The 13,479-nt window shown below is 40.7% G+C and overlaps 1 protein-coding gene across 1 annotated transcript in view; it reads left to right on the forward strand.

Annotated features, from left to right (window-relative positions):
* Positions 1-6,857, forward strand: part of LOC126457720 (alpha-amylase 2-like) — a 28,792-nt gene extending 21,935 nt beyond the window's left edge. The window contains exons 7-11 of the mRNA XM_050094255.1: positions 33-154; positions 4,774-4,990; positions 5,352-5,470; positions 5,548-5,703; positions 6,501-6,857. Of these exons, the coding sequence (XP_049950212.1) occupies positions 33-154; positions 4,774-4,990; positions 5,352-5,470; positions 5,548-5,703; positions 6,501-6,515 (629 nt within the window). The 3' untranslated portion in view covers positions 6,516-6,857. The remainder of the gene's footprint in view (positions 1-32; positions 155-4,773; positions 4,991-5,351; positions 5,471-5,547; positions 5,704-6,500) is intronic.
* The last annotated feature ends 6,622 nt before the right edge of the window (positions 6,858-13,479 follow it).

Below are 13,479 nucleotides of genomic sequence, written 5' to 3' on the forward strand. Positions count from 1 at the left end.
AATGACTGCAGCGATTTTGAAATGTTTCGCAGGTGAGTCATGGGGTCTGGTGAATGGCAACAACGCTCTAGTGTTCATCGATAACCATGATAATCAGAGGGGCCATGGTGGCGCTGGCGAAGTTCTCACATTCCAGACACCGAAGCTCTACAAAGTAAATGCTCATGGTTCATTCTGCTTTAAAGGTGATTTATAGTGTCATACTGTGTACATCATGTTAATGGCAACGTTATCAGTGTGGATGCACTGAGGGATTACTTACAACATAATGCTGCGTTACCAATAACGGAATGTCGGCTGACAGGCTACAAATTCAGAACAACATCATAGCACACAAGGTGTCGAATTGTGTAAAGGATCAAAACGTTATGCATTTCTGAAGGGATTAGGTGCTATAGAACTAATTTTAATTTATCTGAACAGAATGTACAGGAAATAGCATGACTAATAGCGAAAACTGAGAGACACAAAATCATTCTGATAAACATGAGTTCATATACGAGTTGTTTACTAAATAACTGTAATCGTGTGGTTACAAAAAACCGCTAACTTCAGTGCGAATTATTATTCCACTTACTACAAATGCATCTGAAATGTGACCTTTCTTTAACGTCCCTATCTCTTTGGGCTCAAACTTGCCGAAAATCCAAATTTTGTTCTTGAGTTACCGCACCAACCTTTCTACATCTACATAGATACTCCAAAAGCTGCTCGATGGAGGTTATCCTGTACCACTACCAGTCATTTCATTTCCCGTTCCACTCGCAAATAAAGCGAGGGAAAAACAACTGTCTGTATTCCTCCGTGCGAACCCAATTTTTTTTGTATCTTATCCTCTTGGTCCTTACCCGCAATGGATTTTGGCGGTTGTAGAATCGTTCTATAGTCACCTTCAAATGCCGGTTCTCTAAATTTTCTCCATAGTGTTTCTCGGAAGGGACCTGCCGTCCCTCCAGGGATTTACATTTGAGCCCCCGAATCATTTCCGTAACACTTACGTGTTTTTCGAACCTACCGGTAACAGATCTTGCAGCCCGCCTGTGAATTGCTTCGTGTCCTCCTTCAATCTGACCTGATAAGGATCCAAACACTCGAGCAGTACTCAAAAATAGGTCGTACCAGCGTTCTATATGGGATCTGCTTTATAAGTGAACCACATTTTCTTAAAATTGTCTCAATAAACCGAAGTTGACCATTCGCCTAGCCTGCCACACTTCCCTCATTCTCGTTCCATTTCATATCGCTTTGCAGCATTGCGTCCGCATGCTTAACAGACTTGTCTCTGTCCAGTAGGGCGCCAGTAATATTATATTCGAACATTACAGGTTTGTTCTTGCTACTCATTCACATTAACCTACATTTTTCCATACTTAAAGCTAGCTGCCACTTATTACACCAACTGGAAATTTTGTTTAAGTCGTGTCTTCCTATAGTTGCTCAACTTCGACACGTACTCCACAGCATCATCAGCAAAAGCAACCGCGGACTACTAAAACCCCTGCCCGCCATGTCATTTATATATGTAGAGAACAACATACTTCCCTGGGGCACTCCTGATGGTACCCTTGTTTCTGAAGAACACTCTCCGTCGAGAACGAGATGCTGGGTTCCATTACTTAATAAATCTTCTGGCCAGTCACATATCAGTGAACTTGTTATGCTTGTGCCTTGATTAACAGCCTGAAATGAGTCACCGTGTCAAATGTTTTCTGGAAATCTAAAAATATGGAATCTGCCTGTCACCCCTCACCCATAGTCCGCAGTATACCAGGTAAGATAAAGGCAAGCGGAGTTTCGCACGAGCGACGCTTTCTAAAACCAAGATGATTCGTGGACATAGGTTTCTCAGCTTCAAAAAGTTTATTGTATTCGAAATGAAAATATGTTCAAGGATTCTGCAGCAAACCGATGCTAGACACATTATTCTGGGATTTTGCTTGTCCGTTCTTTGACCCTTCTTGTATACTGGAGTCGCCAGCATTGTTTTCCACTCGCTAAGGACTTTGTACTGGGCGAGAGATTCACAATAAATGTACGCTAGATGAAGTGCCAATGGCGTACAGTACTGTTTGTAAAACCGAACTGGGATTCCATCCGGCCTTGTATATTACCATTAGGCTACCAGACGCGATTTAGGAAAACTACGAGAAATGCAAATTTGGATGCCGGGGGGGGGGGGGGGGGGGGGTTAAGCAAGTGCATGTCTTAAACACATTGGTAAGTAGCAAGTTTCAGTTGTAGCACATGTGTCACAATCAGTAACGAGAAGAAATTTTACCGTATGATGATGACGATGAATTATTAGTGTGCGCGCACGACAGCATGATCTTTAGCACTTGTATTAAAATTAAATGGGACGAGTGTATTTAAAGGTCGCAAAATTATTAAAACTGTAACTAAAAGGAAAAACATGTAACTACGGTAATCACGTACATTGTCAGATCGATAACTTAGAGGAAAAAGTAGGGAAAACAATTAATATAGTACAGCAGATAGCTGTGGCCCGAACATAGCTGGAATAAAAAGGATCAGCCAGTCACTAATATCTCCAGCACAAATGCTTAGGGTGGAGACCAGACACTTGATACTGTAAATTCTTCACCATTTTCGTCTCTTTGTCATGTAAAACAGAGGCAGTTCCCTGCCAAAATTCGCTTCCATGCTATCATCACACCGTAAACGGCACTCTGTTAAAGTGTGGCATTTAGTGATTTGCACGCCACAAGTGTCACAGACTGGCAGCTCCTCTCGCCAAAGTAGGAAACCATGTGTCAGAGAACAATGTCGAGCTCGGAGGCAGGTCAGGGTCACTTCATCCATTCACAGTGATCCGCAGAAGAAACAGATTGGCCGGGTATTTGGCGTCACTAAGCGCAGATTATTGTCTCTCATGGTCAGCCACTCTTCCCCTACCCCCACTCCCTCACAAACAGACCCACACACACAAAACTGCATGGATCGTCGACGCAACAGTGAACAGCCTTAAGGGTGTAAGTAGGCTGTTTAGGTTTTTTTATTGGTAACGCCACCTCTGTATGAAAATCACTGGCTGTGCTGTGTGCAGTCTGTGGCTGCTTTGCATTGTTGTAATACTCGCCATTGTAGTGTTAGGCAGCTGGCTGTGAACAGCGCGTAGCGTTGCGCAGTTGGAGGTGAGCCGCCAGCAGTGTGGGGAGAGAGATGGCGGAGTTTTGAAATTTGTCATGAACTGCTATTTTTATAAGGGGAATAGCACGTTGTGTCACGTCGTGTTCCTTGTAGCAGACCTTGACAGCTTGGTCTGCTCGTTCGTGTCCCCACATTCCCACATGCCCCGATGTCCAGCAGAATGATCCCTTCTTCTCCGCCATTGGATGATTTACTGCTGGTCCCGTATTGGCTGGGCCACTTTCTCAGCTGCATACTCCTGGTGCAGCGATTCTAGAGAATTAAGGGAATCGGAGAAAATGATAAACTGTTTACCCTGGAGACACCTGATCTGCTAGAGTGCATTCAGGATAACACGGAGCTCTCCAGTAAATATGGTATTCTTTGGAACTACCAGTGTATACAACTTTAAAACTGTGATGCCTATCTAAAATAGTAAAACTCACAGACAGAAATGTAAAATCTGGAGTGTAATATTTTTTCCAGTTCGTCAAGTCTAAACTAATTTTGGGCCTCTGTAGGAGCCAACCGTTAAAATCACTTACACCCCTCTCTAAAAATTCAAATGGGTCTGAGCACTATGGGACTAGAACTTAGAACTACTTAACCCTGACTAACCTAAGGACATCGCACACATCCATGCCCGAGGCAGGATTCGAACCTGTGACCGTAGCGGTCGCGCGGTTCCAGACTGAAGCGCCTAGAACCGCTCGGCCACACCGGCCGGCCATCATGATGTTCAAAACACAGTATAGTTATCAAAATTCTACAACAAATCAACGTTACCGAATGGGTCTGTACTCTGAAAGAAACCTGACAGGTGCACAACCAGGACGGCAGTCCTTCTGTTTATTAAGTGATTTAAACTGCTTCACTACATTGAGAATATCTAGTTTTAAGTTAGTGATGTTTTCAGTTGGTCTCGATGCAAGTTCTGGGATATTTACTCCGTCTTCTTTGGTGGCACCTCATCAGTAACATTACCATTATTACCGCACTGTGAAGGTATTGACTGCGTCTTGCCACTGGTGTATTTTACATGCGACCAGATTCTCTTTGGGAATTATGCTTGAGTTTGAGGCAGAATTTCGCTGTGGAATCTATTAAAAACATCTCGTATAGAACTCCGCGCTAAATTTCGAACTTATGTAAAATTTCGCCAATCTAGTAGGTATTGCGTTCTTTCATATTTCTCACGCTTCCGCGGTGCTTCTGCAATAGTGTTCTGACCTGTTTTGAATACCAAGAGGGATCAGTGTCATCTCTTATTAATTTATTTGGTATATGTTCCTTAGTTGCTGTCGATACCATTTCTTTGAATATAAAACACATTTACAACATAATTTACTGGTAAAGGCACTACGTCAATTCTACCAACATTTGATGAGATGGAAACTTCGATGTTCTAAATGGCGAGTCTTCGGCCTTTGTAAGGCGTAATTTAATATTTCTGCACTGCACAAGACGGTATTTAATGTTTTATTTTCTATAAAGTACTTGGAAAACGACCCATAGTTTACACCGGTTTATTTCAGTCCAGCTGTTGCGAAAACCAAACGATTAACTTTTTTTTACAGTTCGGGCATACCTTACGTGTTCGTCGTTAACCACTGAATTTGTTTGCAGATGGCGAGCGCATTCATGTTGGCTTGGCCTTACGGATTTCCACGAGTGATGTCTAGCTACGTATTCAGCACCTCTGACGATGGCCCACCACAGGACAGCAACCAGGCCATCATATCACCTACTATCAATGCGGATGACTCCTGCGCTAGACCATGGGTTTGCGAGCATCGATGGAGACAGATCTACAACATGGTCGGATTCAGGAATGCTGTCGGATGTGAGTGTGTGGGGCATCAGTATCCATTAGTTTTAGTCGCTACTAACACTTGTATAATGGGGCATCAGTATCCATTAGTTTTAGTCGCTACTAACACTTGTATAATGGGGCATCAGTATCCATTAGTTTTAGTCGCTACTAACACTTGTATAATAGCTCCCAAACTGTGACCTATATGAAGCAATGAAACAGTCACAGTGCACAGCAGTGATTGCCAAATTCTCATTTGAATAATTCAGAAAAATGTCTTCGGCTTTTTGTCCATTATTACCAATGTGAGGCGCAGAGGTGCATTGTACTACGTATTTATTCTTGCACTATGGTATGCATGGAATGCTCACTGCATTCTTCATGCCCACAGCTGGCGCTGTGGCCAACTGGTGGGACAATGGCAATTATCAGATTGCCTTCTCCAGGGGAAACGTTGGCTTTGTGGCGTTCAACAACGAGGCAAGTTCTGACCTAAAACGGACACTTCAGGTGAGATTCTGATTACTATCCTTCTGCACTCACAAGTAGATGTTCCGAAAACGTTTACAGCCATAGTACATCCACAGACGGGTCTTCCTGCTGGCACTTACTGTGACGTCATCTCCGGTAACGTGAGCGGGAGCAGCTGTACCGGTAAAAGCATCACTGTTAACTCCGATGGTACGGCCTACATCAGCATCACCTACAGCGAGGATGACGGTGTGGTTGCTATCCACACTGGCGTGAGTAGTTCCTACTAACTTAATAACATAAATATGCGAAATTTATTTACACAAATGATTCCTTCAGAGTTCGTGCCAGGATATCAAGAGCATTAGCTCTCTTATTCTCTAGCCATCTCACAATGTCAGAGAAAGAGCTGTGCCAATTATTGTATAATAACTTTATTCACTCATAATGTAATTTGGCCCATCCAGTTATTAACGGACGTCCGGAGACATTCCGCATAGGTTTTTCACAAAGTGACACTGCAGCTGCTGGTGGTATCGTAATTTTGGAGATACTTTTCAAGACTATGTCTCTGGTCAGATTATTAGGTGTAAGATGTGGAGAACAAGGTTATGTGATGGAAACTGGATACAGCTGGATAACCCAATTCGCATACTACTGAGACTAAAGCTGCTGCAAAATGTCATCACTCCGACAAGTTCATTTTTGCATCAAGATTGATTAGATTAATTCATGCTCCCTCTGCTCACAAATTTCCTGTCAGCCAAGTTACAGTAGTGTTCCTAAACGTCTTTATTGTAGTCGAATAGCTGATAGAAGCCAATAGATCTCTGGGAATAAGACTCGCTCGCCATTTTCAAACTTCGGAACTACATCGAAAGATAAGTCAATCACACAAATTCACCGTCCGTCGATAGGAAGGTATGCAAGATACGCTAACGAAACCGTCGACTGTTGACGTTAATAGAGTATCCTTTTCATGTAATATTTCAGATTCATGACATAATTTTGATTATTATGTATATAAATGCCTCATTTTAATTTATGTATTTTTCCTTTGTTTTTTCAGGCCAAGGTCTCATAAATTTTCGACTTCAAGAACAACATCTTATGGTTTTCAAGATGGTTTGCTGCGGCTTTTGTGAGCATTGTTGCTTGTTGTTAACTTGAAATGTTAAGTACTTTGCAGTCGCAACTGTAACCCAGTATCATACCATTCCTAGCGTTTTGTTTGGACTGCATCAGTATCTATTTAACACGTTGCGAACTGATGACGATTAACTTCCAATGTTCGAATTAACAATCTGTTATTTTCAATTTACATTTGTAATCTGGTTGCCCATATTGTGTGAAAATGTATGGGAATGACGTGGGGAACACACTGAAGCGCTGTACTCGTTGATAAATAAATTTTAAATCGCCAAAAGGGGAAAATAATTCCGTCGCCATAGTGTCCAAGAGTAATGATACTACTTACTGAAAATGAAATAAATAAATATAAGCAAAAATGTGAGACCAGCTCTAGAAAAGAATATCAATGGCCACATCGAGGGAGCAATGAAACGAGAATAATTCACTCACATATGTTCACTTGCCATACGAGTGAATGGTAACTCTGCACCTACCAGAAGCGAAATATTCTCAGCTAACATCTAGTTAGTGGTAAGGTGTAAATCAATTCACACATTACTATCTTTGTTCTCCTTTCTTTTATCAGTCTGTCCTACAGTGATTTTATTATGTGAGAAATATAATACACGGTTGTTTGCTTTGTAAGGAACTTTTATTACTTACGCAGGGAACGTTTTCAGGAGGGATGAGAGCATCAATCTCCGTATAAGAAAACTAAAAGGTATTAGCTGAAGTTAGTTATACCTCTAAATCTGTGCAGAACAAATGGAAGAAAATAAAATAAAAGAGCGATGAAGAAATAAAACACTTCTAGGATATTAATTTAGCGTGAAACGCCAATTACAACAGTAGATGTTTTTCGAATGTAAGCAAGGTATGTGTAATAAAGGTGAGAAAAACAGCACTACTTAATTACATATTAGTTACAGAAACACAAAAGGCAAATTGAAAATTCAAATTTAACACATTATTAATTTTTTATGGGTACGTATAAAACAAAGTTATCTTGTTCTATGTCATGAAGAAGATTCAGACAATATTACTTTTTGTTTACATTTTGTTTTTGTTTCTAACGTCTAAAATTAGAATGATTATATCAAATGACGAAATAGTCGTTCCAGAAATTATCGAAGTTGAGACCATTTTTTATGAAGCTGTTTGCTACTATTTAATGTAAATCCTTTCGACGAGGTTTTACATTGACAGAGAATGAAACCACTGAAATTTATTACAATCACGCCACTACATGTAATTAATCAACCACTATATAACTCATATTAGCTAAAAATGAACTAATTGAGAGCCGTTTTATGTATTTAACGTTAAACAGTTTTCATGATGATAACAGTTAACAAAAACTGTTAAACAAGCATTCTAGTTCACGAAGGATAGATCAAGTGTGTCTCTTTCTTACGTCTAAGAGTCTGATTTTGCGTGTTAGAGTGGAACAAGTATGATTCACTTGAAGCCTTTATATTCAGGCGTATTGTTTCAAAATGGTAATTGATGAATATTTTCTTGGCACCCAGATGGCAGTGTCTGAGACGTAATTTGCTTTGATGCAACAGCTGCGTGGCAGGCATACTGTCAGAATAATCAAGTAATGATTCCCAACATCTGTCTTGTTATTACGTATGTGGAAGCGTTCCTGATGGCTGACAGTTCTTGGTCCTTGTTTATCCTTGGATAGCCACCTTCTTTTTTTTTAAATTAACGGTGTATTTTTACAGTCGTGAAGACGGGAACAAAATTTACACTGTGTACTGTAGAGTACTTCTATGTATTTTATGCCAGAATTATCAAAATTGAGTTAATAATTCCCTGTGGTTTGGAAACGATAGCCTTATGTATTCGATATGAGGTGTCATTCCAGTACAGTTGGAAAACGTCTGCAGTTCTGTTCGAGTTTAAGGGAATACCAAGTGCCGTGAATGGGAATTTGGATTGAGGAGGGAGGCGTGGTAGGGTAATCCGTTGTGCGAGGCTACTTGTGGCGCAGTGGTTAGTGCAAGTGCTTAATGAGCAGGAGACCTGTGCTCGAATACTAGCTTTGGTAGAAATTTCCATTTGTCGCTTCAGTCTCCCCGTATACATCACAGATATGTGAGACTTGAAGAGGTCTATGGAACCATATGGTTTGATTTTTCACCCTTATGTATTATTTGTCATGTAGTGTGTAGAGAAACCTTGTTTTTTGAAGTAGTTCAGAACTTCCTAAATCGGTTTGTATTCATCTTTTTCTGGGTGCCCTTTTTGTGGTTTATTTGTGTCTCTCTCCTCCATGTCTTTGTTTTTGTATCATTAATGTCATTCGCAGTCATAATATGTTTAGAATAAAAGAAGAGCTAAGAGATGAATCGGTTAGAAGACTTATGCCTAAACACAAACGCTTTATCAGACAATTATCACATGCCATATAAAGAAACGTTGCAATGCATTCCTCGTAGGTGAAATGAAGTGTCTTTTCTTGTGCTTATTGTTTTTACTTTTATATATCTGGTTTTGTGTAATTTTGTAAAACGACGTGAATAAGCATTGTCCTAAATTTCGATGAATTCTTACGGTGGGTTAATGTACGACGCTTTTTTGAAAGATATTGTAAAGTTTCCACTTTGGCTGTTGTTTAAACTGGATATATTATGTGTTGTTGACACCTACTGCATATGAGAATGGCCTGTAAGATCAAAACTGTACAAGTGTTTAAATAACGTAAATAAGTGTAAAAAACAGGCGGAGAGGAAACTGTACGATGTCTTTTAACAAGGTATCACACATCAACATACAGACAGAATTCTCCGAAATTTAGAGAAATGAGTGCAATGCTGTTCAACTCATTTTACAAAATTACACGATAACAGATATACATAAAAACAAATGAGCCCAGAAAAAACATTCTTAATTTCGCTCACAGCGAATGCAATACAACGTTTCGTAGTTTGGCAATACAGCGGATTGTCGTACAACTGCAGATAGGTGTGGAAATAGTGTTATACATCACAAATATGTCGACTAACCATAAACTGACCCTTGCATTAACTATTAGATTAACAACGTATCCACTAACTAATTACTTTTAGTCTACTGAGACGCACATATGACTCTGGTTGCTTGCGAGATTCAGGAGTGCAATAACACTGGAGATGCTTAACAAAAAAGAAAACGCTTCTAGTAAAGAGAAAACTATAGTTAATTCAGTTTCACGTAAATGTTTTGTTGGGCTCTTCAGTACTCCTCCAAAAGCACAAAAGTGTCCTATTTAACGAGTATGCGATAAAGTGGTACTAGAACAAAATAGTAGTGAACGCGTGTGTTAGTGGTTCGCGATCGGCGCCAACCCCCATTTCGGAATGAGAAGAGTTGGTACATTGCCTGCAACATGAGATTTATTGCAACTTTCTGCGTGGGGGGAGCTGTCACGAAAGTCATTCATTTTGTTCATTATGGATTTATAGAGGTCACCGTGTCGATAGAATAGCGTTTTGAATTTATTTTCAATTTAAAAACTGTATATTGTTTCCAGAGAATACGCATTCCTTCAAATAACTGAAATACTCGGTGATGTTAAGGTTTGTCCATCAGTTCATGACAACAGCTATCTCTGTTTCGTTGTTAGGCGAACGTGTACAGAAAGAAACAATAAAGGAGGGACTTTCCCCTTGACGCTCCCTGAAACAAGTCACAAAGCTTTGTCCATTATCTACATCTATATCTATATTCTGCAAGCCATCTTATTTTGTTGCGGAGGGTATTTTGTATTCCACTGTCATTTCCTCATCTTCCTATTCCAGCCGAGTATGCCGCACGGGAAGAACGACTGTTGGAAGTTTCGGTGTGAGCTCGAATCTCTATAAGGTTTCCTCCATGGTCTTTAAATGAGATATAGTAGGAGGAAGCAATAGACGGACTGATTCTTCAAGGAGAGTACATTCTCGGAATTTCAACAGTAAAGCACTTTACTGATGCACAACGCCTCTTCTGTAGTGGCTGCGACTGGAGGCGGTTGAACATGTCCAAGACACTTTCGTTTGCTAAAGGAACATGTGACTAAACACGATGCTCTTATTTGGGTCGTATCTATTTCGTCTATCAGTTCTGTCCTGTATGGATCCTAAGCTGACGAGCAGTATTCAAGTATTGGTTGATCGAAGGTTTTTTAAGCTACCTTCTTTGTTATTGAGCTCCCTCCATGACGATTTTTCGAATGAATTTCAGTCTGTCATACGTATTTTCTTGCGTCAAGAAACAAGGCGTCATGTTGAACACTGATAAGCATTTTTGGTCTCGTGGACAACTTGTAAAGTCAATTAATTGTTTATTCACCAGAAGTCAGCAGTAAGAATATTCCGTTAAGGCGATTACTGCAATCCTTACAGAAACCTGTTTAAGAAATTTTGAATTCGTACACCCTTTTCAAACTACACTTCTTCCATAAGGATTTTATGATCAAAAAAATCATTTTTGACTGAATCTGTAATCAAAAGAAAATGGCTCTGAGCACTATGGGACTTAACATCTATGGTCATCAGTCCCCTAGAACTTAGAACTACTTAAACCTAACTAACCTAAGGACATCACACAACACCCAGCAATCACGAGGCAGAGAAAATCCCTGACCCCGCCGGGAATCGAACCCGGGATCCCGGGCGTGGGAAGCGAGAACGCTACCGCACGACCACGAGATGCGGGCAAACTGTAATCCAACCACACCCAAAACAAGATACAAAAATTATTTTCGTGAATACTTTTCCTCCTTTCTAGAGTCAGGACTAGAGTTTAATATACAGCTGCAAGGGATTGAACAAGTTCTCTTCTAACATAAAGCAATTCAAAATAAAATTAAAAACTTGTTTATTATCCATTATTTCCACAGACTATCTGAATATCTAGACTTAAGAACTCTTAAATTTATCTTAGCTACCCGTGGTCTAGGGGTAGCGTCTTTGATTCATAATCAAAACGTCTTCGGTCCCGGGTTCGATCCCTGCCACTGCCACGGCCTAAACTTTGATAAATAATCTGCATTGGCGGCCGAAGACTTCCGGCATAAGAAGTCAGCCCCATTCTGCCAACGGTCTTGTCAAAGAGGGCGGAGGAGCGGATAGAGGTTCAGGGCACTCTCTTGTCCTAGGGGTGGGAAATTGCCCCTAAAGGCGGAAGAATCAGCAATGATCAACGACATGAGGATGCAGAAGGCAATGGAAACCACTGCATTACAGACACGTAGCGTGTATCCACGGGACATGTGGCCTGTATTTGAAGAAGTGTCATGATGATCTCTCCATTGGCAAAAGATTCCGGAATAGTCCCCCATTCGGACCTCCGGGAGGGGACTGCCAAGGGGGAGGTTACCATGAGAAAAAGATTGAATAATCAACGAAAGGATAACGTTCTACGAGTCGGGGCGTGGAATGTCAGAAGCTTGAACGTGGTAGGGAAACTAGAAAATCTGAAAAGGGAAATGCAAAGGCTCAATCTAGATATAGTAGGGGTCAGTGAAGTGAAGTGGAAGGAAGACAAGGATTTCTGGTCAGATGAGTATCGGGTAATATCAACAGCAGCAGAAAATGGTATAACAGGTGTAGGATTCGTTATGAATAGGAGGGTAGGGCAGAGGGTGTGTTACTGTGAACAGTTCAGTGACCGGGTTGTTCTAATCAGAATCGACAGCAGACCAACACCGACAACGATAGTTCAGGTATACATGACGACGTCGCAAGCTGAAGATGAACATATAGTTAAAGTGTATGAGGATATTGAAAGGGTAATGCAGTATGTAAAGGGGGACGAAAATCTAATAGTCATGGGCGACTGGAATGAAGTTGTAGGGTAAGGAGTAGAAGAAAAGGTTACAGGAGAATATGGGCTTGGGACAAGGAATGAAAGAGGAGAAAGACTAATTGAGTTCTGTAACAAGTTTCAGCTAGTAATAGCGAATACCCTGTTCAAGAATCACTAGAGGAGGAGGTATACTTGGAAAAGGCCGGGAGATACGGGAAGATTTCAATTAGATTACATCATGGTCAGACAGAGATTAAGTGGGATACGGAAGTACTAAGGAATGACGAGATACGTTTGAAGTTCTCTAACGCTATAGATACAGCAATAAGGAATAGCGCAGTAGGCAGTACAGTTGGAGAGGAATGGACATCTGTAAAAAGGGCCATCACAGAAGTTGGGAAGGAAAACATAGGTACAAAGAAGGTAGCTGCGAAGAAACCATGGGTAACAGAAGAAATACTTCAGTTGATTGATGAAAGGAGGAAGTACAAACATGTTCCGGGAAAATCAGGAATACAGAAATACAAGTCGCTGAGGAATGAAATAAATAGGAAGTGCAGGGAAGCTAAGACGAAATGGCTGCAGGAAAAATGTGAAGACATCGAAAAAGATATGATTGTCAGAAGGAGGGACTCAGCATACGGAAAGTCAAAACAACCTTTGGTGACATTAAAAGCAACGGTGGTAACATGAAGAGTGCAACGGGAATTCCACTGTTAAATTCAGAGGAGAGAGCAGATAGGTGGAAAGAATACATTGAAAGCCTCTATGAGGGGGACGATTTGTCTGATGTGATAGAAGAAGAAACAGGAGTCGACTTAGAAGGGATAGGGGATCCAGTATTAGAATCGGAATTTAAAAGAACTTTGGAGGACTTACGGTCAAATAAGGCAGAAGGGATAGATAACATTCCATCAGAATTTCTAAAACCATTGGGGGAAGTGGCAACAAAACGACTATTCACGTTGGTGTGTAGAATATATGAGTCTGGCGATATACCATCTGACTTTCGGAAAAGCATCATTCACACAATTCCGAAGAAGGCAAGAGCAGACAAGTGCGAGAATTATCGCTCAATCAGCTTAACAGCTCATGCATCGAAGCTGCTTACAAGAATAATATACAGAAGGATGGAAAAG

Source organism: Schistocerca serialis, chromosome 2 (assembly GCF_023864345.2).
Source record: "Schistocerca serialis cubense isolate TAMUIC-IGC-003099 chromosome 2, iqSchSeri2.2, whole genome shotgun sequence".
NCBI lineage: Eukaryota > Metazoa > Arthropoda > Insecta > Orthoptera > Acrididae > Schistocerca > Schistocerca serialis.